This window comes from Cebus imitator, unplaced genomic scaffold, assembly GCF_001604975.1.
Source record: "Cebus imitator isolate Cc_AM_T3 unplaced genomic scaffold, Cebus_imitator-1.0 Scaffold97, whole genome shotgun sequence".
NCBI classification, from domain to species: Eukaryota; Metazoa; Chordata; class Mammalia; order Primates; family Cebidae; genus Cebus; species Cebus imitator.
Genome location: NW_016107412.1, coordinates 448,008 through 471,296, shown reverse-complemented (window position 1 = coordinate 471,296; position 23,289 = coordinate 448,008). Strand labels below are relative to the sequence as shown.

General features: G+C 45.6%; 2 protein-coding genes across 6 annotated transcripts in view; one reads left to right on the top strand and one right to left on the bottom strand.

Annotated features, from left to right (window-relative positions):
* TIMP3 (TIMP metallopeptidase inhibitor 3) overlaps window positions 1-995 on the bottom strand; it is a 54,676-nt gene extending 53,681 nt beyond the window's left edge. Inside the window, exon 1 of the mRNA XM_017536352.2 lies at window positions 570-995. Coding sequence (XP_017391841.1) covers window positions 570-690 — 121 coding nt within the window. The 5' untranslated portion in view covers window positions 691-995. The remainder of the gene's footprint in view (window positions 1-569) is intronic.
* Window positions 1-23,289, top strand: part of SYN3 (synapsin III) — a 493,419-nt gene that overhangs the window by 233,104 nt on the left and 237,026 nt on the right. The gene's annotated exons all lie outside the window — the stretch shown is intronic.

Sequence of the window (23,289 nt, the reverse complement as noted above, 5' to 3'; positions counted from 1 at the left end):
CACCCAAAGTTGGCAGTCCAAGAAGCTTGGTTTGCGCTTGCTTGGGAAGCCTGCAGTTGGGTTGGGTCTCAGTGAAAAGTATGAATTTCATGGGCACAGGAGATGATGCAAACTCGGAGTACTCCAAGTTTCTCCTGCAACTTTCCGTGCACATGGCTGGCAACTTTTTTTTTTTTTTTAAACTAATTAACTTCCCAGCACTTTAGTTAGCATTCCAAGCTTTGGGAACCCTTTTCCCACCCTTCTCTTCTAGCCCTTCCTCCTTTAGTAGTGAATGGGGACATTTTCCAGATGTCAAAAGAACCGGTAGGAACCTCACGCCCTAAGTTAGGAAAGCAAAGGCGGCCAAGGGCTCGCTCAGCCACAGCGAGTTTCCTCTGCAGGCCATCTTCCCCTCTTGGCTATGCCAGAGACCCCGGCCAAGGACATTGAGTTTCTCCACTCCGCCCCAACCCCGTTTGCCCCTTTCTTGGGACAGAGGAAAGGAGTGGGGCTTGCCCTGCCTCCCTGAGCAGCGTTGCAGTCCCGGCTGCAGCGCGGGGCTCGGGCGGGGTACCGGTAGCGCTTACCGATGTCGGAGTTGCAGAAGGCGTCCTGGGGGTGGCTGGGTGAGCATGTGCACGCCTCGGCGCCCCAGTCCCCCAGGCTCCAGCTGCCCAGGAGCACAACGAGCCCGAGCCAGGGAGTCATTGCCGCTGCTGCCGCCGCTGCCGGGGCTGCTGCTCGCCTCTCCAAAGTTGCCGTGCGCACCGCCGGCGGGGCTGCTGTAGCCCGAGCTCGCTCGCCCGCCGGGCTGTGCGGGGCAACTTTGGCCTCCGGCGCGCTGCCCTCCGAGTGCCCAGCGGGACGGGATGGGGCGCGGCGAGGCTGCCTCGGCGCTGGTGCAGAACTCCGCGGGCGGCCTCCCGGCGAAGGAGCAGGAGCTGGAGGAGCAAGAGGAGGAGGACAAGCCGTCTGAACGCCCGCCGCCGGCCTGCTGCCCGCTCTGCGCCGCTGTCTGGGCGGTCGAGTGATATAGCCTGGGCCCCTGGGGACCCCGCCTCGGGCGCTCGGGGCCCGCCCCCTCAGACCAATGGCAGAGCCGTATTACCTCATCGGCTCTCCAAAAAGGGGGCGGGGCCGGGGGCGCGGGGCAGCGGGGCGGGGCCACCCCCGGACCGTTCAGATCCTTATAGGGAATAATACCGCCGTGGGCACGCGTGTGGGTGGGCTGGGGCACGCCCGGGACCGGTGCTTGCTGCCGGGTCCTCCGAGCGGCGCCCTGGGGCCCCCTCTCATCTGCGCACTCGCCCCACGCCACTGGGTGCCTCTGATCCAAACCAGAACCAACTTACCACTCACCCGCCCCAGCAGGACCCCTTCCACGAGTCAGGGTTGGCCATGTCCCAGAGTCCTTGACTGCACCTGGTGGAACAGCTATCGGGGATACTAACTGCTACCCCTCCAGTCTCTCTGGAGAGAGCAGAGGAGAAAGACCCAAACACTCACATACTCTCTCTCTCTCTCTCTCTCTCACTCTCTCTCTGGTTCTTGCTCTCTGGGATACGAGAAGCCATCTGCTGTTTGCAGCTGGCTATGATATATGATAGAAGATTGTTTTTTTGTGCTCCCCCAGAGCAAACGGGGTTCTGTATTCATTCAACAAACACAGTTCAGGATGCTGGGTTAAGCAACACAAAGCCCTTGCCCCCAGGGAAATCCATGAATGCACAGGGTGATTTTCTGTCATGCTAGGGCTATGAAGAAAACAGAGTTCTGGGTTGAACATGACCGGGGAAGGCACTGCTCTCTCTGTGCTAGCAAGGGAAGGGCTCCCTGAAGTGCCATCCTTGCTGAGAAGTGGGCAAAGAGGAGGATTCACTCTGGACAAGCCATGGGAGAGGGTGCCAGGGAGGGGGAACACAAGTACAAAGGTCCTGGGCATGTTTGCAAGACAGAAAGTAGAAAGGCAAGAGGAAATGGTTCCCCACCCATGGCTGCTGACAGGTCACCACCCTTCAGCAAGGGATTTGTGGGTGAGCTGATCCAAAATTGTAGTAAAACTAGGAGAACAATCCAGGATCCTAGATGGCTAGCTATAATGGATGATTGCAAATAATGAACACAATTACTATCCTTATTATTAACATCTTGATTCTGCTTTGTATTTTTAAAAACAGGATTCTGTACCTTACCTCATTATAGTGCTCATAACAATCCTTCTAGATAGGAAAAGCAAGCGCACGTATCATTCCCACTTTCCAGGTGAGGAACTGGCACAGAAAGATGAGATGATTAGTGGACAGCCAGGAACTCAAGTCACCCCTTTCCACTGCCCCTTCCCATCTGCAGACAGACTTGCATTTCCCCGAACTTCAGCATCTGTTCCATATAACTGCAAATGGCCATTTGCAGCTGGGATCTTCCATCTTTCTACACTTGTCTCTCTCCCTTTCTCTTCCCCTTCATCCTGTTAGAAAGAGATTCATATGTTTGGGCTGTAGAAATGCTACAAGTTTAGAACAAATAAAAACGGAGAGAAATGCAAGTTCAGCTTCTTTCTCAGAACTCCTCTGTTTACCTCTCAGAGAAGTGACATTGGGACAAGAAACACCGAAGAATTTGTGAGAGGCAGTATTTCCAAGAACGTTTTTGAAACTTCTTTCCCCGCCCTTGAGCATTTTAGCCATAGGAAAGTGGAACCAGTTTCCACATCATTCTGACTTGTTCCCCACCCAGCTTTAAAAACTCTCCCTGTCTTCACTCTGTGTCCTCACCCATAGAGATGTTTCTGTCACTCAATGTTTTTCCAGCACTGTTTTCATTGTTTTATGGGGTACAATTGTATTACTTCCCCAACCACAGTAGGAATACTTCGAGGCCTAGGATATTTAGCCATACTGCTTTTTAGCTCTCTGAGAACCAAATAGGGTCTCAGGTGACTGGAGCATGGGTGTGGCCAACAGCCCACTGAGTCCTGAGCAGAGTGCCCTGGAGGCCAGTCTAAGGATCCAGGTTGAATGAGAGCATACGTGGTGGAATTTGAGAGATTCGATTATCCCCACACTCCACATGACTTATTCCACAGTCATGTGGAAGGTTTTAAAAGACTTTCCAGACCAAATCCACTTTGGATAAGCATCTTACATGATAGAGGCCCTCTCTTCTCTTTCTTTTCCTGTTACAGTTTTGTCCAGTCTGCCGATATTTTCTCCAAGGGAAAGCTTTTCCTGAAATATAGGTATCAAGTAAATAACTTCTACTGAACTTCAAGCAGCAGTTTTCTCATAGAAAGCATCTGAAGCATTTTATTCCGGCAGTTACTTAATTACGAAAGTGCAAGTGGAATCTGATCTTTTTTCCAGCTGAAAGGTAATGAAATTACCTTTTGGTTAATTTCCTCTCACTCCCTGTCCTAAGCCGGTCCATGCAGTGTCTAGAAGTTTAACGAATTCCAAGAGCTTTTCAGTTAGGATGTTCTGCCTTATTCCTAACCTGAGTCAGTTCCCCTCTGCCCACCATGTGAAGGCAGTTCAGTTCTCACCCTAAGGAATAGAAAGAGCAAACTCCATGAATCCTTGTGTAGGGAAGTCCTCCTGCTAGGGCTACCCCCTTCATGAGCCTAGTAATATGTAAGAATTGTTTTTTCAATGTCATTTAATAAGCTAGGTGGGGTGGACCTGAGGTTAATGGTAAGAGTGAAGATACAGGCTCTCCTGCTTTCTCTTGACAGCTAAAAACAATGGTAGATTTATAAATCTGGGAAGAACTGAGTAAGTTTCAAGATCTATCTGGCCTGTCTACACACCTACCAGGATGACCTGGTATTCATCCTTATTTTAAATGTAGGAAAAATAAGGTTCAGACAGGTGAAGGAACTTGCCCCTTTGCAGGCTTCAGTCCTCCAAGCTCTAGGGTGTGGCCCATGCTTGTACTGTGGCCTTGGGAACACCAGCCTTTCACAGATCTCATATCTGCTTTTGAGATCTGTAGACAGATCCGTTTGAGTCTCTTTGTACGGTGTCCAGCCCACAGAGAACTTTTACCTGCACTGATTAAATATTCTCTACTATGATAATAATCACCCTCTGAGCCAATCAGAAGAAATACAGGTTTGTCCTCATGACACGTTTATCTCTTGTGTGTTTATTTTTTTCCCGTTTCTAAATGATGAGCTAATGCATTCCAAACATATCACTATAAAAAGGCACATGAAAATTTTGTTTCTGGGAAATGAAAAGAGAGTAGAGTGGGAAAAAAAAATTTAAAAACCTGGGATTTTTTCCGAATGTTGCAGAATAGTTGTGCATCTGCCTTGGTCAAGTCACTTTGCCTGTCCAGGCGTCAACTTCGACTTCTGTGTTTATTGGATGAAAGATAGAACTCAGTGGTCCCCAGGATCTCTCTCGCCTCAAAAATTCTAAGATTCCATGGGAAATCCTCAAGGACAAGTGAATATTTCTGAAGGGCAGATGGGTCTTGCTGTTTAAACAGGTTTGACACACAGGAATGTACTTAAGACTGAAGACCATCCATCAGTTTCTCAGCCAACACTGAGTTCCTAAACTGCTACCTCCCCCAAGAATCAATGCTGAAAATGGAATTTCAGAGAAGACTGTGATGCTAAAGTCCTAGGAGAGACAGGGTCTGGCTTCTGGCGGCGCCCAGTGTAGTTATGTCTTCACCTGCCTGCTTGCCTCTTGGATCATAGCACTAGAAGGTTAGGAAGGTGTCTTTTTTATCTCCATTTTTTTTGGTCTTCGAAAGTCATCGAACTCTTCCACACCCTTCAGAGCTTAGTTTAGATGTCACCTCCTCTGGGAACCTCCTCTGATTCCCCTCCCATGTGTCCGCACAGCACTCTGTATTAACTTATTTGACAATACTTAGCTGACTCGAATGTGATTATTTACGCATCTGTTTCCCTTCCTGAGCTGTAAGCCCCTAGAAGACAGGGATCAAGTGTTGGTAACAATGAGTTTAATAAGAATTGGTTGAATGGGTCCAGTGATCAGCACCACTGACCCCTTTCCAGCATTCAGACAGGCAGGTAGGTGGTGGCTCCTTGAAGAGTTCTTGGAACTCTATCCCTCTGGCCAGTGCTAGGGGGCACTATAAGCCAGAGAACGCCCATTTGCTCAGCCTGCAGTCCTGATCGGTTGTCTCTATGCGAGGGCGGGAGAGCACATTTCCACATTCATCGGTGGGGTGTGGGTGCCTTTGAGTGGGTGATCCTCACCCCTCCCCTCTGCCATGGCCACAAAGCTCTCAGTCAACATCCCGTCTGGGCTCCTCCACCCCTGAGCTGGCCACATGTCAACCCAAAGGGGAGATGCTCTCTGGGGAAGCAACATAGTTGTGAATCATTGGTTTGGGGGCCTTAGGACAGTCTGGGAACACTGCAGAAGATGCCACATCCCCACTCTTCCAGGGAAGAGCTGGGCTTTGGAAATTCAACCTGGAGAAGGTGCTGTCATTTCTGTTGCCTGATAGGGAAGCTCCTCTTTGCTTTCCTCCCTCTTCCACTCCAGACCCTAACCACAATGCCTTCCCACAAGTCCCATAGTCCATGTGAAAGTCATTATATTCAAAATGGCCTTTTCCAAGCAGCAGACAGCCTGGTCCACCCATTTCCCCGTTAGCCCTGGCCAGACCCTCAGTGGGGTTGCTGCCCGGCACAGGGCAATTCTGAGCCTAAGATGCTAAGTACTGCAGGCTCTGTCTGTGTCTGGCACCAGCAGGGGATAAACACCTTTCCTTGCCTCCATCTGGAGCCAATTTCATGGCAGTAAAATTGCCCCAGCTCTCCCCCAGCCTTGCCAGTGAAGTGAAGACCCCTCTGTAAGAGTCTCTGGCTACATTCACGTGAATCCTGGAGTTTTCATAGTTCTTTCCACAGGGATCTACTCCCAGGGTTTTTAAGCCAGAAAACATGTGTGTGCAGTAAAGCCATGCTGTATCCTATATTATCTAGGGTGGTGGGAAATGGGAAGCGGAGTCAAATATTCCAGCTTTTGTTTTCGCGAGCGCGCGCGCGCGCGCGCGCGTGTGTGTGTGTGTGTGTGTGTGTGTGTGTTTTAGTGACCATATATTCAGCAGTCAATTATTTCTGTGAAGGGTAATATGAAATGGAAGGAGAAGAACTTTTCCCCAACTCTGTTTTAATGTCTTCCTTATGCCCATGGAGTTCATGTGTTTTTCCTTTAAAAACGAGTAGCTCCTTTGTGGTTTCTTTGAAGGTTGCATGCTCAGCTTCACACAGAGAACACACATGAGTGTCTCCGCCGGGCACTCTCATGCCTTGGGAGGGAATGGGATGGACATGTGGTTGGTCTCCTGTTAGACTGGGCTTAAGGTCTTGTTTCTGCAAGGCACTTGAGCTCTCTTCACCGGAACCTGCTGGAACTAACATGGTCTTGTCCTGTGTTGTGGGTACCGTCCAAAGAGCATTTAACACCATTGATCGCATCCTTCTTTAAACTTGGCTGCCGAGACCCTGCTTTCTCTGGGATTTTGCTTTCTCCCTCTCCAGCTGTACCTTCTCAGTCTTCTTGGCAGACTCCTCAGGTTCTTCCTGAAATTAAAATATAACTGGATCCCAATTTTCTGTCTTTAGCTCTCTCTCCTACCCTTTTCACCTCTACACTCTCCCTGGCCAACCCCACACACTCCCATGATCTCTACCATGCTCTGTGCACTGGAGTGCACACAGCAAAGAGTGGTGTCCCTCCAATTGCCTGTCTTCTATCTCCAACTTCCTCCTGCCCAATATCGCTTGGAAATCCCATGGCCTCCTCAGACTCCAGGTGTCCAAAAGTCATTGTCTTTTCCCCTCAGTCCTCTCTGGGATTACCCATTCCAGAGGATAACACCATCACTTACCAGGTCCTATAGATTCTCACTCTCCACATCTCTTCTAACCCTCCCTTCCTCTCATGCTTACCATTTCTACCTTGGATCAGGCCCCCAGGGATTCTTTCCTGGCAATTTCAATACTGATATAATTACTTATCCTCCCCAGAGTCTTTCTCTAGCAACCTCAGCTTTTGCGTTGCTACTTCTGTACATTTTTTAAAATATAAATCTGAAAGCATGCTATCCTTTGCTTGAAATGATTCACTCATGCTCTGTGGCTTTCTGAACAAAGTCTTAAGCTCCAAAGACAAACAAGGCCCTCTGTGATCTGGCTCTTCCCCAGGGCTCCACGATCCACAACTGGAGGAGGCCCTTTTCACGTAGAATACAATGAGATGGCTGCCCCTGCATTTATACAACAGCAGCCTCTGTTCTTGCTTATCTCTCTAAACCCATGCTGCCCTCCTTCAACCCATTATATTCCAGCTATCAGTTTCCCTGAGCCTTGTTCATAATGCACTCTTGGCCTGGAATCCAACCTCCACCAATATATTCCCCCACCCTCCTCCACCTCACCGGCCAGTAATCGTGTATTCGTCTTTCAGTATTCAGCTAGAGTCACCACTTAGTGAATGTTTTCTGGTCTCTGTCTTCCCCAGCAGAATGGACCACCCCCTCTCAGGCCTCTCCTCTTCTCTCACTCATGTTCCACCCACACTGGGTCCCCTGGGCTTCCAGCTGGGCACCTCACACACTCTGTTGCCCCTAGTGGTTGATATCCCTGGTTCTCCAATAGACAGCAAACAAATCCAGGTGCTTCTGTGACTGCTTAGCACAGCATCTGCACATCGTAGGCTCTTAACAAATATTAAAGGAATAAACTAACCAATGAATGGAGTGGAGAAAAGGAGGAGTCAGAGTATCACCTTCACACATTCACCCCAACAGAGGCTCTGGGATCCAGCTCCTGGGATTCAGAGACTCAATTAAATGAGGCTCCCTCAGCTGATCAGTCTTGAGGACTGATCCTAAGAGTCCAGAAAACCAACCACAATCCCACTGGGCTTGTTTCCCGTGAGGTATTTCATTGTTACATAGGCTAGAGAACTCATGTCAACACCACTGCCATATTTTCCTCCTGATAGTCACAGAGAGCTTCATGTGAAGCTAGTCTCTCCTCAGAAGGTGGCTTTGGTGTGTGTAGAGTCAGAACACAGGGATTGAGGGCATAATAGGAAGGGTCTTTCAGCTGAGATACCCTGGAATTCTCCTTTTAATGGGAGCAAAGGCTTTGCTGAGGAAATTCCAGTGCTCACTACCACTGGCCAAAGCCTCTCTTCCTGAACAGTGATAGTGCTGGACACACAATGGCGACTCCAGGCTCTTGGGTCTTCTTGGTTTTTGGCACCAGGCTGGCCACTCCATCTTTCTTTTCCTTTCTTTTCTTTGTACTTGGAATATTGGAATTCATGTGGCTTCTACATTTTAGTATACAAGTTACCATCCAAAGATTTCCCCCAGGTCAACTAGTATGGTCTCTGGTATTCGCAGATTTTCAACTCTGCCCTTTCCATGTCTTGATTTACTATTACAGCTGGCTAAGCACACGCATGGTGCATGAATGTATGCCTTCAGTAAGACAGATGGCCTTGTTTCCAAGTTGTGGGTGTGCCCTTAATCATGAATCCCCCACTGACATTCTCTATTTGCCTCACAGCTTGTGTGTGTGTCATAGTGTGATGATCAAGTCATTGGAAGAAAGGGTCAGGGTTCTCTCCTCCCTTACTCCTTCATTCAAATATTCACCAAACATTGACAGAATGTCTACTACTCCATGCTAGGCCCTGGAGATATAACCATGAACAAGGCATAGCCCGGTTCCCAAGGAACTCCAGTCTTCTGGGAGAAAAAGACAAGAAAATAATAGTTGGTGGTAAGAGCTACAATGGGATAGTCAAGTGTGCCATGAGATCATGGAGCTAACTATCCAACCAGGCAGCAGGGAGGTGTTTAGGAAGTCCTTTCATGGTAAGGCAGAAGGCCAGAGCTAGGAGAGAGCTGTAGGTTACCAAGTTGAACTCCCTCATTTTACAGATACAGAAACAGACCTAGAGAAGTAGACACCAGATTATTGGCAGAGGCAAACAAAGAATCAGACCCCTTAGTACCTTGTCATCTTCCCATCACTCCAGGCTGCTCTAATTCTGCTGGGCCCATGAGAGATAATCAGTAAATAATTGTCTCCCTGCTCTGCAACTCATCAACCTTGGAATGATAAGCTGGAAAATGTTTCTAAGACAAGTAAAAGAGAAGGAAGCTTGCATTAGTTGAATACCTACTATATGCAAGGCACTTTCAATGCATTATTACCTCTAATCATCACAACCCTCAATAATAGGTACTATTTTATGCCCATTTTATGGTCAAGGAAACTGAGGCTCAAAGAAGTTAAATTGCATGTTCAGTTTCTTACATGCAGGGAAGTGGCAGAGCTGTGATTCAGACACGGGGGTCTCTCTCCAAACCAGCACTCATTCTGAAGACTTCAAAGTCAATGTGCCCACAGGTTCATTGGGGCATTTGCAGTGCTGGTGATATTTTTCTTTGTCTTTTGGGTTCTCGTTGAGTGCTCAGAGCTCTTGATGCAGCCAAGCAGAGAGAAGCATAGTACCTACCTCTGAGGGCCAGGGAGGGAGCTTTATCAGCAGGCAAGTGAGATGCCTCTCTGTTTCATTTGATTTGCAGTGGAGAGAAGGCAGGAGAAATGACTTGGCAGGCAATTTCTAGGGGTGTGGATGTGTCCTTCCTTACTCAAAATTTTAATAGACGCTATAGGAAAATTACATTTGTATTATTACAAAGATAGGGCCCAGAACCCAAAGGCAAGCTGATGGCATACTCATCAGTATATTTTAACAGCTAATGAACCTGGCTTCATTTCCTCCTGAAATTTCAAGCATGAGATTGTGGCAATATACTAGGTTATTATCCTAGTCTCACCACATAAAATAGCCATGTGACCTTGAGTAAATCAGTGACTCTTTTCTTCAAATGTGAAACCAGGTGGGTTGGATTTAACCATCTCTCAAAATTTCCCATGGAATATTCTAGAAGGCAACCCAACAAGGAGGTTAGGAACCAACCAAGGCCTGTGATGTCATAAGCCTGCGTTTTAATCCTTCTTTACTTTTTCACTGTGACCTTGAACAAGTTCCTTAACCTCCTTCTGAGCCTCAGCTGTCTCATGGTAAAATAGAGGAGAGACGCATACTTCGTAGGATTTTCATGAGGACCAGTCACTGTAAGCTGAATAAGATACATGGCACGGTGCCTGGCACATAGTAGATTCTCACTGAGGACTATATATACCAGGCTGTGGCCCCAGAGGCATAAAGATGAATGCTTATATCCCATTTGACCTTGTAATTAACTCAAAGAAGGGATGGAAGAAAGGAGGCAAAAAAGAATTAAAAACACTTGATAGTAATAACTAATTTCTATGGAGTGCATACTGAGTACTGGGCATTCTTCTAGGTGGTTTGCATGTATTAATTTGTACCAATTCTTACAGCAAAAGCTGTGAGGTAGATGAGATCACCATTGCCATCCCTTTTCATCAGCAGTGAAAACTAAGGTACACAAAGATTACATCACTTACTCAAGATTACCTGGCCAGTGTGCTGCAGTGCTGGAATTGGAAGCCAGAGCCCATCCTCTTAACCATACCACTACCTTGCCTCTTCAAGCAGAAGGCGAATATTTGGAACATAACAAGAGATATGAAGGGCAGATGCCCAGTTTCTGAAACCAGCTGGGTCTTTCTTCCTGGAATGCCTGTACCCACCAATCAAGGGTGAGGAAACATTACTTAGATATGGCCCCTATCAGAAGCGACACTTAGTAGGGAATTGAGTTTGTCAGCAGGCCCTCCTGGAGAACAGTACTGAGCCAGGTCAATATGCCTTCTAGTCCTTGGGGTAAGTGCTGATGTTAGAATCAAAACGTTTGAGTCCACGTCCTCCAGTCTCCTCCATTGCTCTCTAAGCATAAATTGAATCCCTATGAAGTGAAGGCAAACATCTAATTCACAGAGGCAGCTGCAAAGACCAAACAATAAGTAACTAAGGCTTACTGAGCAATGCTATGTGCCAGGTCCTATTCTATGTACTATACAAGTGTAAAGGTATGTCATTCTCACAACTCTATGATGTAGGGGCTATTATGATCATGCCCATTTTATGGAAAAGAACACTGGGACACAGAGACGTTTAGTAATGTAGCCAAGGTTACGCAGTTAATCAGTGGTGGAGCCAGATTTCCAAGTTCAGCATCCAACCCTGCACTCCTCACTATCTCTGTGTACTCCAGTGATCAGTTAAAAAGATGTTGTAAACACTAAATGTGATTGTGTTTTCTTTCTCTGGTAGTCACATCTTAGGTCTTTGTTCATACTGTTCCCTTGACCTTTCCTCCTAGCTACTCTTACTTGTCTGCAGTGGTGAAGAGCAAGGTTCTAGAGACCCCAGTGCTGTGCCGGAGCTGGCTCACCCTGGCTTGCCAGAGCCACTTGTTATATGTTCAGGAATTTTGCAAGTCGGTCATTAAGCATAGGCATTATTTAAAATATTGGCTGGGCACAGTGGCTCACGCCTATAATCCTATCACTTTGAGAGGCTGAGGTAGCCGAGTCATTTGATGCCAGGAATTCAAGACCAGCCTGGCCAACATGGCAAAATCCCATCTCTACTAAAAATATAAAAAATTAGCCGGGCATGGTAGGATGTGCCTGTAGTCCCTGCTACTGGGGAGGCTAAGGTACAAGAATTGCTTGAACCCAGGAGATGTAGGTTGCAGTGAGCCAAGATCATGCCAGTGTACTCCAGCCTGGGTGACAGAGTAAGACTCAGTATCCAAAAAAAAAAAAAAATCAATTAAAAATAAAGTTTAATTTAATTATATAAAGTTACAACTAATAAATTATATTTATGAACACTTGATACTCCTCACTCCTCAATTATTTATTACAGCATACTCTATGCCATCAGGGTAATTTCCGTTTGTTGTGTCTGTATGGTGGAAATATTACATAACATGCTACTGCATGTTGAGGAACATCACCTTGATAACTTAAAATTGGTCATAATGGGAGTATTTACACCACAGAAATTGGCAAACACTGCAAATGAGGGCTCTTTGTACTATAGAGCTACTTGTTAAATATTTAGCAGTTCACTGCTGCCATTTCTTGTGTGACCTTGGACAAGTAACTTAACTTTCTTGTGCCTCCATATCATGGTCTGTAATATAGGGACAACAATAGCGCCTACCTCACAGCGTTACAAGGAATAAATAGGATAACATATGTGAAAAGGATTTAGCAGAATTCCTGGCACAGAGCCAACCAATCAGTGAATGGCCACTGTCAAGATTATTAAGACAATCTACAAGTAGCCTTTCCTCTCACCCAAGCTGGGTGTGTCCATCAGAGATGATCTGACTTGAAGTTCATCACCCTGTACTGGGATTGTCAGTTTCTGTGTAACTTTCCCTCTTTAGAAAGTGAGCTAATTGACAGGGCTAATGAAATTTCCTCCTCCGAGAATATAACACAATACCGATACCCAGTAGGTCCTCAACAAATTATTACATTAAATTTAGTTAAAAAAGTTTAGAGGCTACTGAAAAATCAGAATTAGGAAACATGGAAGCTTCCCCATCACATAAATATTTAAGTATTAATAGTTCTCCACACAAAAGCATTGCTGGAACATTATGTTTGGGGTTCATTTCTTAGGAGTATCTTATAGTAAAGTCATTTTAGAATTTCAGAAACTGAAAGCACACTAACTTGGTGCCTGGACAAACCTACTGTATACTGAACTCTGTTTTATAACAAAGTTCTCAGTGTATATGATATGGAGCCCTCTGATTATCTTCGCATGTCAAGTAGGAATATGACCAGTAACTTTCCAAAACACTTGAAGGTAGCTGGAATTACTTTTTGCCTCAAGTATTTAGAGAAAAAAGACCTTGATGTCACATCAACAAACTAAAAAAGAGATTGCACATACCTGGAGTGCCTTCCTAGGCCTGGGAGGCAGTGATTCGGGGCTGATTTCAGGGGGAAGGAAGGGGAGAGGCTGAAGGCATGTTGAAAAATCATTTTTTTGTCTGTTGCTCCTTTGTATGAACTGGTTGCTGGCTTATGCAACGCCCAGTAATTAAAATGGCTGGAATGCTTTGCATTATTAAGGCAAAGTGAAGGCGGCTCAGATGCCTGGAGCTGGAGCCAGCTGGAGGGGACCCAGTGATCCTACCCTGGCTGCCCCTTGACCTGGCAGAGGTGACTGGCATCTGGCTTTGGGTGGGGGGGCGTGTGGCAAGGAGAAGGAAGGAAGTCAGAGGTGTCCGGAGCTACTCCCACTTGTCTCCCCTTTCCCCAGGCAGGTGGGTACACCACAGTGCATGCCTCTAGAATGAAGGTAGGCACAGGCCACCCACCTTCTAGAAGTTTGTAATGATTAGTGGCAATGCCTAGGAATGATGAACAATAATAAAGCTGTTCTTTATTAAATATCTATCATGTTTCAGGTCCTGTAATAATAACATTGATTGCAGGACTTTCACAGGTGCTCAAATTCTTGTTGTAAAATGGCATAGTATTTGCATATAATCTACACATACCCTCCCACATACTCTGAATCATCTCTAAATTACTTACAATATCAAATACAATATAAATACTATGTAAGTAGTTGTTACACTGTATTTTAAATTCCTATTATTTTTTATAATAGTATTGTTATTTTTTATTGTTTGTTTTTTTCCAAATATTTTCTATCCATGGTTGGTTGAATGCCAATGTGGAATCCACAGATACAGAGGACCAACTGTATCGTCCAATTTCAAGAGAAAAAAAAATGAGATCATATTGCTCTTCTGCTCAAAACTCTGTGGTGGACCTCTAATGCACTGAAATGAAGTCTAAATGCCTTGACCTTCTAGCCCCAGCACAGCATTGCCCCTGCTATGGTTGGCCTTGTCTCTCCCACTGTCACTTGTGTTAACGCTACACTGGCCTCCTTTTCATCCTTTAACCAGGCCAAACTCAGTCCCAGCTTCAGGACTGCCCTAACTCTCCCTCTTCCTCTCTCAGGTCTTGCCATAGCCAGCCAGAACCTTCTAATTCTGCAGCTTCCAGCTCAGATGTTACCTTCTCTGGGAGGTGTGCCCTAACAGAGGAGCACAACCATCCCCAGTCACTGGAGGCTTCCAACATCTCATTTTTCAGATGCATTTTTCTTTTCTGGGTTTATCACTATCTGAAAAAAAATATTATTAAAATGTTTATTAATTGTCTTTTAATACTAAACAATTAGTGTTTCTAATTGCACAAAGAAGACAGTGCAAGACATCTGTCTTATTCACTGCTCTATCCCCAGTATCCCATATCAAGGCTCAGTAAATGTTTTTTTTGAAACAGAATCTTCACAATAACTCAGCGAGGTAGACATTATTATCCTCATTTTTCCAGATGAGAAAACTGAAGCTCAGGGAGGTTAAGTCACTTGCTCAAGGGCATTCCAGAGCAAGTGATGTCAGTGAGGTCCGTCTGGCCCCAAAGCACATATTTTAGCATGAGTACACATAAACTTCCCCCACAGACAGCTTCTCTAGAAAACAGTAGAAAGGGTTGGGTGAGGTGGCTCACACCTGTAATCCTAGCACTTTGGGAGGCCAAGGTGGACAGATCACTAGGTCAGGAGTTCGAGACGAGCTTGGCCGACATGATGAAACACTGTCCCTAGTAAAAATACAAAAAAATTAGCTAGGCATGGTGGCAGACACCTGTAATCCTAGTTATTCAGGAGGCTGAGGCAGGAAAATCACTTGAACCTGGGAGGCAGATATTGTAGTGAGCTGAGATCATGACACTGCACTCCAGCCTGGGCTGTGGAGTGAGACTCTGTCTCAAAAAAAGGGAAGGGGAGGGGAGAGGAGGGGAGGAAGATGGTATCAAGATGATATCTGATACAAAGAAAGGACTCAAGATTCAAGCCTGTGAGCCCTTAATAATGAAATGATGGTGGTAGAAAGAAATAAGAAAGTAAGCACTTGGGAACCATGACACTGGTGTTCTAGTTCAATTCTGCCCCCTGTGTGACCTAGGATGAGCTAATTACCCTCTTTGGGCACTTCTTCAAATGTGTAGAGGGTATTTGCTTTCACTTCCTCAAAGGACAGTTACATGACAAGTGCATAAAGCCCCAGGACTCAGTGCCCCTCTCCTGTCTCAGGATGAAGAGGATGGTGTGGTACCTGGGCCCTGGAGGGAAACCACATGGAGAAAGATGCTCTTTATAATCACCTGTGTGCTTGCCTGTGGGTAACCATAGGAATAAGCAGTCTGGATTTAGAAGTTGATACCTTTGGGCTGGATGCAGCAGCTCACACCTGTAATCCCAGCACTTTGGGAAGTTGAAGCAGGTGGATCACTTGAGGTCAGGAGTTTGAGACCAGCCAGGTCATCATGGTAAAACCCTGTCTCTGCTAAAAATACAAATATTAGCCAAGCATGGTGGCACGCACCTGTAATCCCAGCTGCTTGGGAGGCTGAGGTAGGACAGTCACTTAAGCCTAGGAGGTGGAGGCTGCAGTGAGCTGAGATCGCACCACTGCACTCTAGCCTGGGTAACAGAGTGAGATTCTGTCTCAAGAAAGAAAGAGAGAGAGAGAGAAGAAGGAAAGAAGGAAGGAAAGAAGGGAGGAAGGGAAGGAAGGAAAAAAGGAAAAAAAAGTTGGCACCTTTGGGATGCTGAAGTATGGGCAGACTTGGTTAAAGACAGAGTATCGTCATGGGTTCTATCAGTGTTGAACACTGCCTCCCTGATGAAACCTGATCCTTCTAGCCCCCAGAGTCTGCCCCAGCCTCCCATTCCCGCCCTTTATTCTAGCCAAGCAAGACCTGTGCCCTTCATCTCATGACACAAGTCTCATCTTCTTCCCGCCATTAGCTTTTGAAAATGTTTTATTTTGACATAATTCACTTACAGAACATTTGCAAGAATAGTTCAAAGAATTACCAGATACCTTTTACCCAGATTCCCCAAATGTTAACATATTACTAAATCTCCCCTCCTTTAGTTGTTTAAGAAGAAGTTGCAGACGTGATGCCCCTGTCCCCTGAAAATTTCAGTATATATTTCCTAGAAATAAAGGCACCATCAATTTTGCAGTGTGGAGCAGCTCTGTCCTGGAGATACACAGGCCTGAATTCCAAACCCTAATTGTAGCTCTTACTGTGTGCTCTTGTGCAAAAGATTTCACTTCTCTAGACCTCAGCTTTCTCAGCTATAAGTATGGACACTAAGAGCACCTACCTCATAGGTGGATTTGAGAATTAAATGAGATATCCCAATTAAATAGGAGCCCTAAGGGCCAAGCACTGCTTAGGATGTGGAAAGTGTGCAGTAAGTAAATGGGATTGTATCTTGCTAGAATGCTGTATTTTTTCTTCTTCTTCTTCTTTGAAGTGGTTTGAATTCCTTAGATTTCTCCTCTTTCTTCTTAGGCCAAGTCTCAAAGGCAAAAGCAAGACAGGTTCTGTCATTCCTTCAGCCCTTATTTACTGAGCCCCTACACCAGGCCTGACCTTGTTCCAGGTACAGAGATAGAGCAGGAAGCAAGACAGACACAGTTCTGTTCTGAGAGCTGAGAGAGCTTGCTTTGGCATGGTGGACATAGAAACAGATGGATAAACCATCTCAGCAGGTCATGAGTGCAGTGAAGATGATAAGAGAGTAATTTGTGGGATGTGGAGCATATAGAGGCTCCTTTAGTTAAGGTAATCAGAGAAGGGAAAAGTTTGACTACTTTGTTTTAATCTGAGAAAACACCCTCTGGAAAAATGTCAGGCACAATAAATGTTTTCCCAACACTTGAGTGCACAGTGGGATGCATGAAAATTTGAAATCCTCACAAGAGAACACAGTAATGGGAGCAAGCCAAGTGCTTCTCTCCCACTTGATGGGAGCCATGCGTACATTATTTCATCAGTCCCTCAGGACTCCATTTTATAGAGGAGGAGACTGAGGTTCAGAGGAGGGGATCCTTTTGGCCAAGAACAAAAAGAAAGTAAGAGGGACCCTCTGACAACATGTAGCACCAAGATTCTACCCAGAAGCATGATGTCAACTTACTAGTACTCACAAGGAAAAAAAATAGCAGGTTAATTGAAGGAAAGAGCACTGGGCCAAGTGTCAGAAGACATTCTAACCCTGGCTCTGGCACTTAGGAGCCATGGAGTCTCCGTATAACCCTCCACAACTTGAAGCTGCACTGAATGACCCCTCTCATCCCCTCCAGCTGTAACAGACCATATGCATCCACATGGTTCTTTGTTCTTTTTTTCTTCCTCTGCCTCCTCTTCAATAAAGAAAAGTAACAAAAAAAGCGAAGAGAATTAGGAAGGAAAACAGATCAGCTGCCAATAGCCCTTGTACCAAGTGATCACACCTGGAGACAGGAAGGGGCGAGATGGCTCCTCAGCCTCACAAGATCCAGCCCAGTGCTTTGCACACAGTTGGGGCTCAAGACCTGCCCTGGTATAAACAGGAGCATTTGCATGCATTTGTTCTCTCATGCCCATTAGAAAACCAGCAGCATTATTTTATGGCCACACCTCATGCAGTGTGCAAATAATGCCTGCTGCGATATGCTATTCTCTTCCAGAACTTCGGTTTTAAATAGGACACTAACATAAGTAGAGAACTTCTAAAGTAAGGTAGGTGAGGGAGAGTTACCACTGTTGTTAGTTACCTATCTATTGCTGCGTGACAATATTGCCATACACGTAGCAGCTTACCATAACACATATTTATTATCTCATGATTTCTGTGAGGCTAGAGTCTGGGCATGACGTAGCTGGCTCCTCTGCAAGGCTGAAATGAAGACGTCAGCCAGGGCTGCAGTTTCATCTGGAACGTAACTGAGGAAGCACCTACTTCCTCACTCACTTAATTGATGGCAACATTTCGTTCCTCAGTTTCTTGCTGGCTGTGAGCTGGAATTCACCCATATTCTCTTGCTATGTGATTGTCTCCACAAGCAACTTACCATGTGGCGACCTGCTTCTTCAAAGCCAGCAGGAAAGAGTGTCTCCTCCCAAGATGGGCGTTGCAGTCTCATGTAACATGAGTGTTTGTATTCACGTAGTTGTGTACGTCCTGTCACCTGTGCCATATTCTATTGGTCAAAAGCATGTCACAAGCCTCACCCACTCCAGGTGAGGGGATTATGCAAGGCTGTGAATACCAGGAGTCAGGGATCAAGGAAGCCACATTGGCTCACCCTCCAAACGGAGTAAAGAGAATGACAAAAGCCTCAGAAAACACAGGGTCTGGAGATCATTGGAAGCACTGCAAAATTGATGGTGCCTTTATTTCTAGGAAATATATATTGCTGTAGTCCCAGCACTGTGGGAGGGCGAGGTGGGAGGATCACCTGAGGTCAGGAGTTCGAGACCAGCCTGACCAACATGGTGAAACCCTGTCTCTGTTAAAAATAGAAAATTAGCTGGGCATGGTGGTGCCCAACTATAATCCCAGCTACTTGAAAGGCTGAGGCAAAAGAATCGCTTGAACCCAGGAGGCAGAGGCTGCAGTGAGCCGAGATCGTGCCGTTGCACTCCAGCCTGGGCTACAAAGGAGAAACTCTGTCTCAAAAAAAAAGGAAAGAAAGAAAGAAAAGAATTACAAAGCCTGAAACCTATTTTGTTTTCTTTTTACTATGGAATTTTCCTTCAGAAAAAAAGTTCTAAAGGGGAAAAAAACAACCTTCTGAGAAGATGGAAAGGAGAGGACGCGTGGAAGGAAAACTTCATTGTGAAATAAGAAATCTTTGCCATTGCTTGTCTGTTCTGTTTAAAAAAGAAAGCTGTTTTATAAGAGAATGAAAAAGGAGGAGAAGCATATTCTATTGTAAATCTACTAAGAAATCTAATTCTCTGTGGCCAAGAATCCTAAGGCAGCTCCTGGAGGAGAAAAGTCTCAGAAAATAAACTGGGAGATCCTTAGATAGCAATTGTGCCTCGGCCCTACCTCAGCCAATCAACAACAATAATAATAATAGCAAACACCTAAGTAGCACTTGCGATGTGCCAAGCATTAATATAAGTATTTCATTATTAATTTCTTGAAGCCTCAGCCCAGCCCTGTGGGGTAAGTGCGTTATCCTAATGCCAATTTATAGGTGAGGAAAACTGAAACCCAGAGAGGTTAGGTAACTTTCCCAAGACCACACAGCCTATTAGTGATAGAGTCAGGATTCAAACCCATGTAGTCTTGCTCTGTAAGATTTGTGTCCTTAACCACCATCATCTATTTAGGCTCTCAGGGATTTATTGAGGATGTACTTGTTGTGTAAGTTACTATGCTAGACACCATGAGGTTGAGAGGGAGGATGATGGAAGAGTCAGACAAGAATGAATTCCTAAAAGACGGAACCTCCCAGAGAGTCCACTTTCTGTCTGTGGAACCTTGAATAAGACTACGAGCTATTGAGCCTTGCAGGTCTTATTAGTTCCAGTGCTTTATACAATTTAAAAAGATTTCTTAATGAAAAGAGAAATGCAGAGAAGGAACAAGGAACAAGAAGGAAGGAAGGAAGGAAGAAAGAAAGAAAGGAAGGGAGGGAGGGAGGGAGGAGAAAGAAAAAAGAGAGAAAGAAAGAGAGGGGGTGGGAGAGAGGAAGAAGGGAGGGAAGGAAGGAAGGCAGGCAGGCAGGCAGGCAGGCAAGCGATAATACTACCAACTTGCACTCATTAAGTGCTTATTATCCTGGGTACTACTATTGCTTTACCTACACGATATCATGTAATCCTCATAGTAACAAGCCTACAGGTGGTTAATATTACTATTACCTCCATTTTAAGGATAAAGAAACTAAAGCACAGGAAGTTCAGTAAATTGTCCAAGGTCACGCAGCTGGTAAGTCAGGGAACCAGGATTCCAAACAGGCAGATCGTTTCAGTGCCCAGGCTCTGAGCCAGTGATGAAAACAGCGAATATTTGAGGTCAAGGTGTAATCCCTCCCATATGCAAGGTACTTGGTGAGTTACAAAGTGCTTTGTGGAAAGGCTTCCAAGGTGGAGATGGGGACAGAAATTTCCGAGATCCTCAGCCAGAGATTCTCTGATAATACTGGTAGAAAATACCAAGGCCTGCAGCGATGCAAAAAGGAAACCAGAGTGGCTGACAGTGTGCTGCACAGAGTGGGTCCACTCAGGCACTGCTCTGTCTCCATCTCCTACAGCAGTTGTCTGATCACCTGTAATTTTACCCCATAGAACACACTGCTGAGAACCTGGTTCCCTGTAGGGCCAGCTGCAGCCCAAGAAATTCCAGCACAGTTCAGCAAAGTACAAACCAGACGTGGCGTCCCGCACCAGTGAGCTGGCAGCTGCTTCCTTTGTAACCAGGCAGGTACACAAGGAAAAACAGAGATCAGGGCAGAAGGCTTTGGGCTCAGCCAGGTCAGGCCATTTCTATGAAGGCCTTGGCAAGGCCTGGAGACAGATGCAGAGGTTTGCCCAGCCTCACCATAAGAGGGAGCTCTTTGTTCCAGCTTCTCTGCGGTGTTTCACTTTTCTGCCCAGGTTATCCCAGGACAGAATGGAGGTTTGCGTACTTGCCTAACCTGGACCCTCCATGGTACTAAAGCTTGAAGGAGTTGCTAGCAAGGACATCACGGTAGTAACCTGCAAAGCATGTACAGCTGGTGGTCCTGTTTTTCCTATTTATGCATTTCCTGGGGAGACTGCATTTGGGGGAAAAGCACAGTTTGGGTTTGATTCCTAGCTCTGCCACTAGCCAGCTGAGTGCCCTTGGGTAAGTCATTACACTGCTCTGAGCCAAGGTTTCCTCTCTTGTAAAGTGGGAATATGAATGCCTGCTTCGGAGAGTTGCAGCGAAGGTTAAATGAGACAGTCTGGTTTGTGGAAGAAACTTAATGAGGGGTGACTAGTGATGTTTCTCATATGGTTGCTTCATACTTTGTTTTGTTTTGTTTTTTGAGACGAAGTCTCTCTCTGTCGCCCAGGCTGAAATGCAGTTGCATCATCTTGGCTCACTGCAACCTCTGCCTCCTGGGTTCAAGCGATTCCCCTGCCTCAGCCTCCCAAGTAGTTGGGACCGCAGGTGTGCACCACCATGGCCAGCTAATTTGTGTATATTTAGTAGAGATGGAGTTTTACCATGTTGCCCAGGCTGGTCTCAAACTCCTGACCTCAAGTGATCCACCCGCCTCGGCCTCCTAAAGGGCTGTGATTACAGGCGTGAGCCACCACACCTGGCTGGTTACTTCATATTTTAAATTCGTCATTCACCATTGCCATTCACTAAGGGCAGCCTTCTCAGACCTCTGATTCTAGATCAGAATCTGCTGCTGTAAACCAGCACACAGATCAATCTTCTGTGGCTACACATCACATTTTACATTAGTTTGGATGATGATTTGATTAATGTCAACCTCCCTCACTAGCAGTGTCAAGGTGGGGACTGTCTGTCTTGAGCCATCATTCTGACCCCAGTGCCTAAGGTAAGCTGGGCACTTAACAGGTGCTTAATAAATATTTACGGAATAAATTAATAAAGGAAAAGAGAAGTACCCAATATGATGTTATATTCATTTATTTGGAGGGAGGTGTTACAAATCAGTTTTTATTATTGATATTAAAAATCCTGGTGTTTGTGTGTTGCTTTCTTATTAAGAAATAAATTCAGGCATGTTGAAGGTTATCTTTAAAATCATGTCAACCTCTTTTGCTTGCATGTTGACATGCTTTCTTGGGTGGGGCTGCAGTTAAATGCAAACCCTGGGGATTATGCTTCAGTCAGCACAAACCCCTGAGGCTGGCTCCCACAGGAATGTCATCATCCTTGCATCTTGATGGAAATAGGAGATTTAAAAAATGCAGTTTTACATCACAGATCACCTTTGCCTGTAGCCTCTGGTCTAGAAAATTAGGCATGAGAATGGCCTTGTCTCCCACTTAGAGGGTATGAACACTCAGAAGTTAATGTTTCTGAGATCTTCGGGTGAAAGGCACAGACTTATCTGCTTCCTACCATAAAATGTCCTGCCTTGAGATGTTATCAAACCGTTAATCCTAATGTGTCTTCACCAACCAGCACTGGATAGGATGAAAGCATCGTCCTCTTGGAGTGGCAGCTGGCAGACTATTCTAACACATATGGGCCTCCTTAGCAATAATGAAGTGTTTCCCACTGGAAGCTTCACATACCTCTGAAACGCAGGATGGTTTTAGGTGGCATCCCAGGAACTCTTTATTTAATGGTTAACTTTTTAGTACAACATGTAGTCAGAAAAAACTAGCCAATTAAACCCATGAATTCATGGATATTATTGCTTAGGATAAACCCAAAGCTAGCATTTAAATAAGACAGAAAAAACTGAGTCAATTCAAAGAAAATACTAAGTAAATATGAAGAGTGAACTATAACAAGAAAAATGACAAAAATCATAAGCAAGAAAAGCTAATATGTGAGTTTCAGAAATGCTGCAATTATTTATTTTCTTGTCTATCTCCCTGTTAATCTGAGAGTTCTTTGGGGGTATTCTTTATATCCCAGCATCTAGCACAGTACCTGACATAGGAGCTCAGTAAGGTCAATGAATGCGGGATGTATGGACGCAAAAATGATGAACCGATGACAGAATGTTGAGATAGCATCTGGGGCTCTGACAAATCCTCTGAGATAATGTCCCTCCTAACGTATTGGGGACAATATTGCACCGAGTAAGGACTTTTTTTCCTAAACAGGTTTCTATGTGATAATTGGAAAAAAGAGGGAGTGGGCTGGCTCCAGGCCATGAAATGAAATCTAATGTGCCCAAATGCCAGTTTCCCCTTTTTAGGATTCTTCCAACGAGAAAGAATTTCCAGTTCCCTGAGATGAATGGGGAGCTGAGAATACCGAGACCCATAGCTAGGGCACAAAGGATGCTTTAGATAGAATACGCTAGCTGTGTGGTCTTGGGCGGCTCACTGAATGTCACCACCTGTCTCCTTCTCTGTGGATTGAAGGAGTCATTACAGCTAAAGAAATTCTGTGATTCTGGGAGGAATTGGTTCTGAATTTGACATCACAGAGAAGGGCAGATGGGGAGGAGGTGCTGATGAGCTGGTGCAAGGCTGGATTCAGGTTGAAGAACTCACATGACATCCACTGATCATGCTGTGAGGTCAGCATCATGTCGTGGGTGGTAATATCTGTGAGGTTACCCACGGGCACTTCCAGGTTTGGCAACTTTCCTGTGTGTGCTCAAGGGAAAAGGGGTGGCTCCTGCTGCTGGTGACCCCACCTATCTCAGAGCGATGATCAGGGTAGCCTTGCCATGGCCAGCCAGGTAAGCAGGTTTGCTTCCACTTTGAAT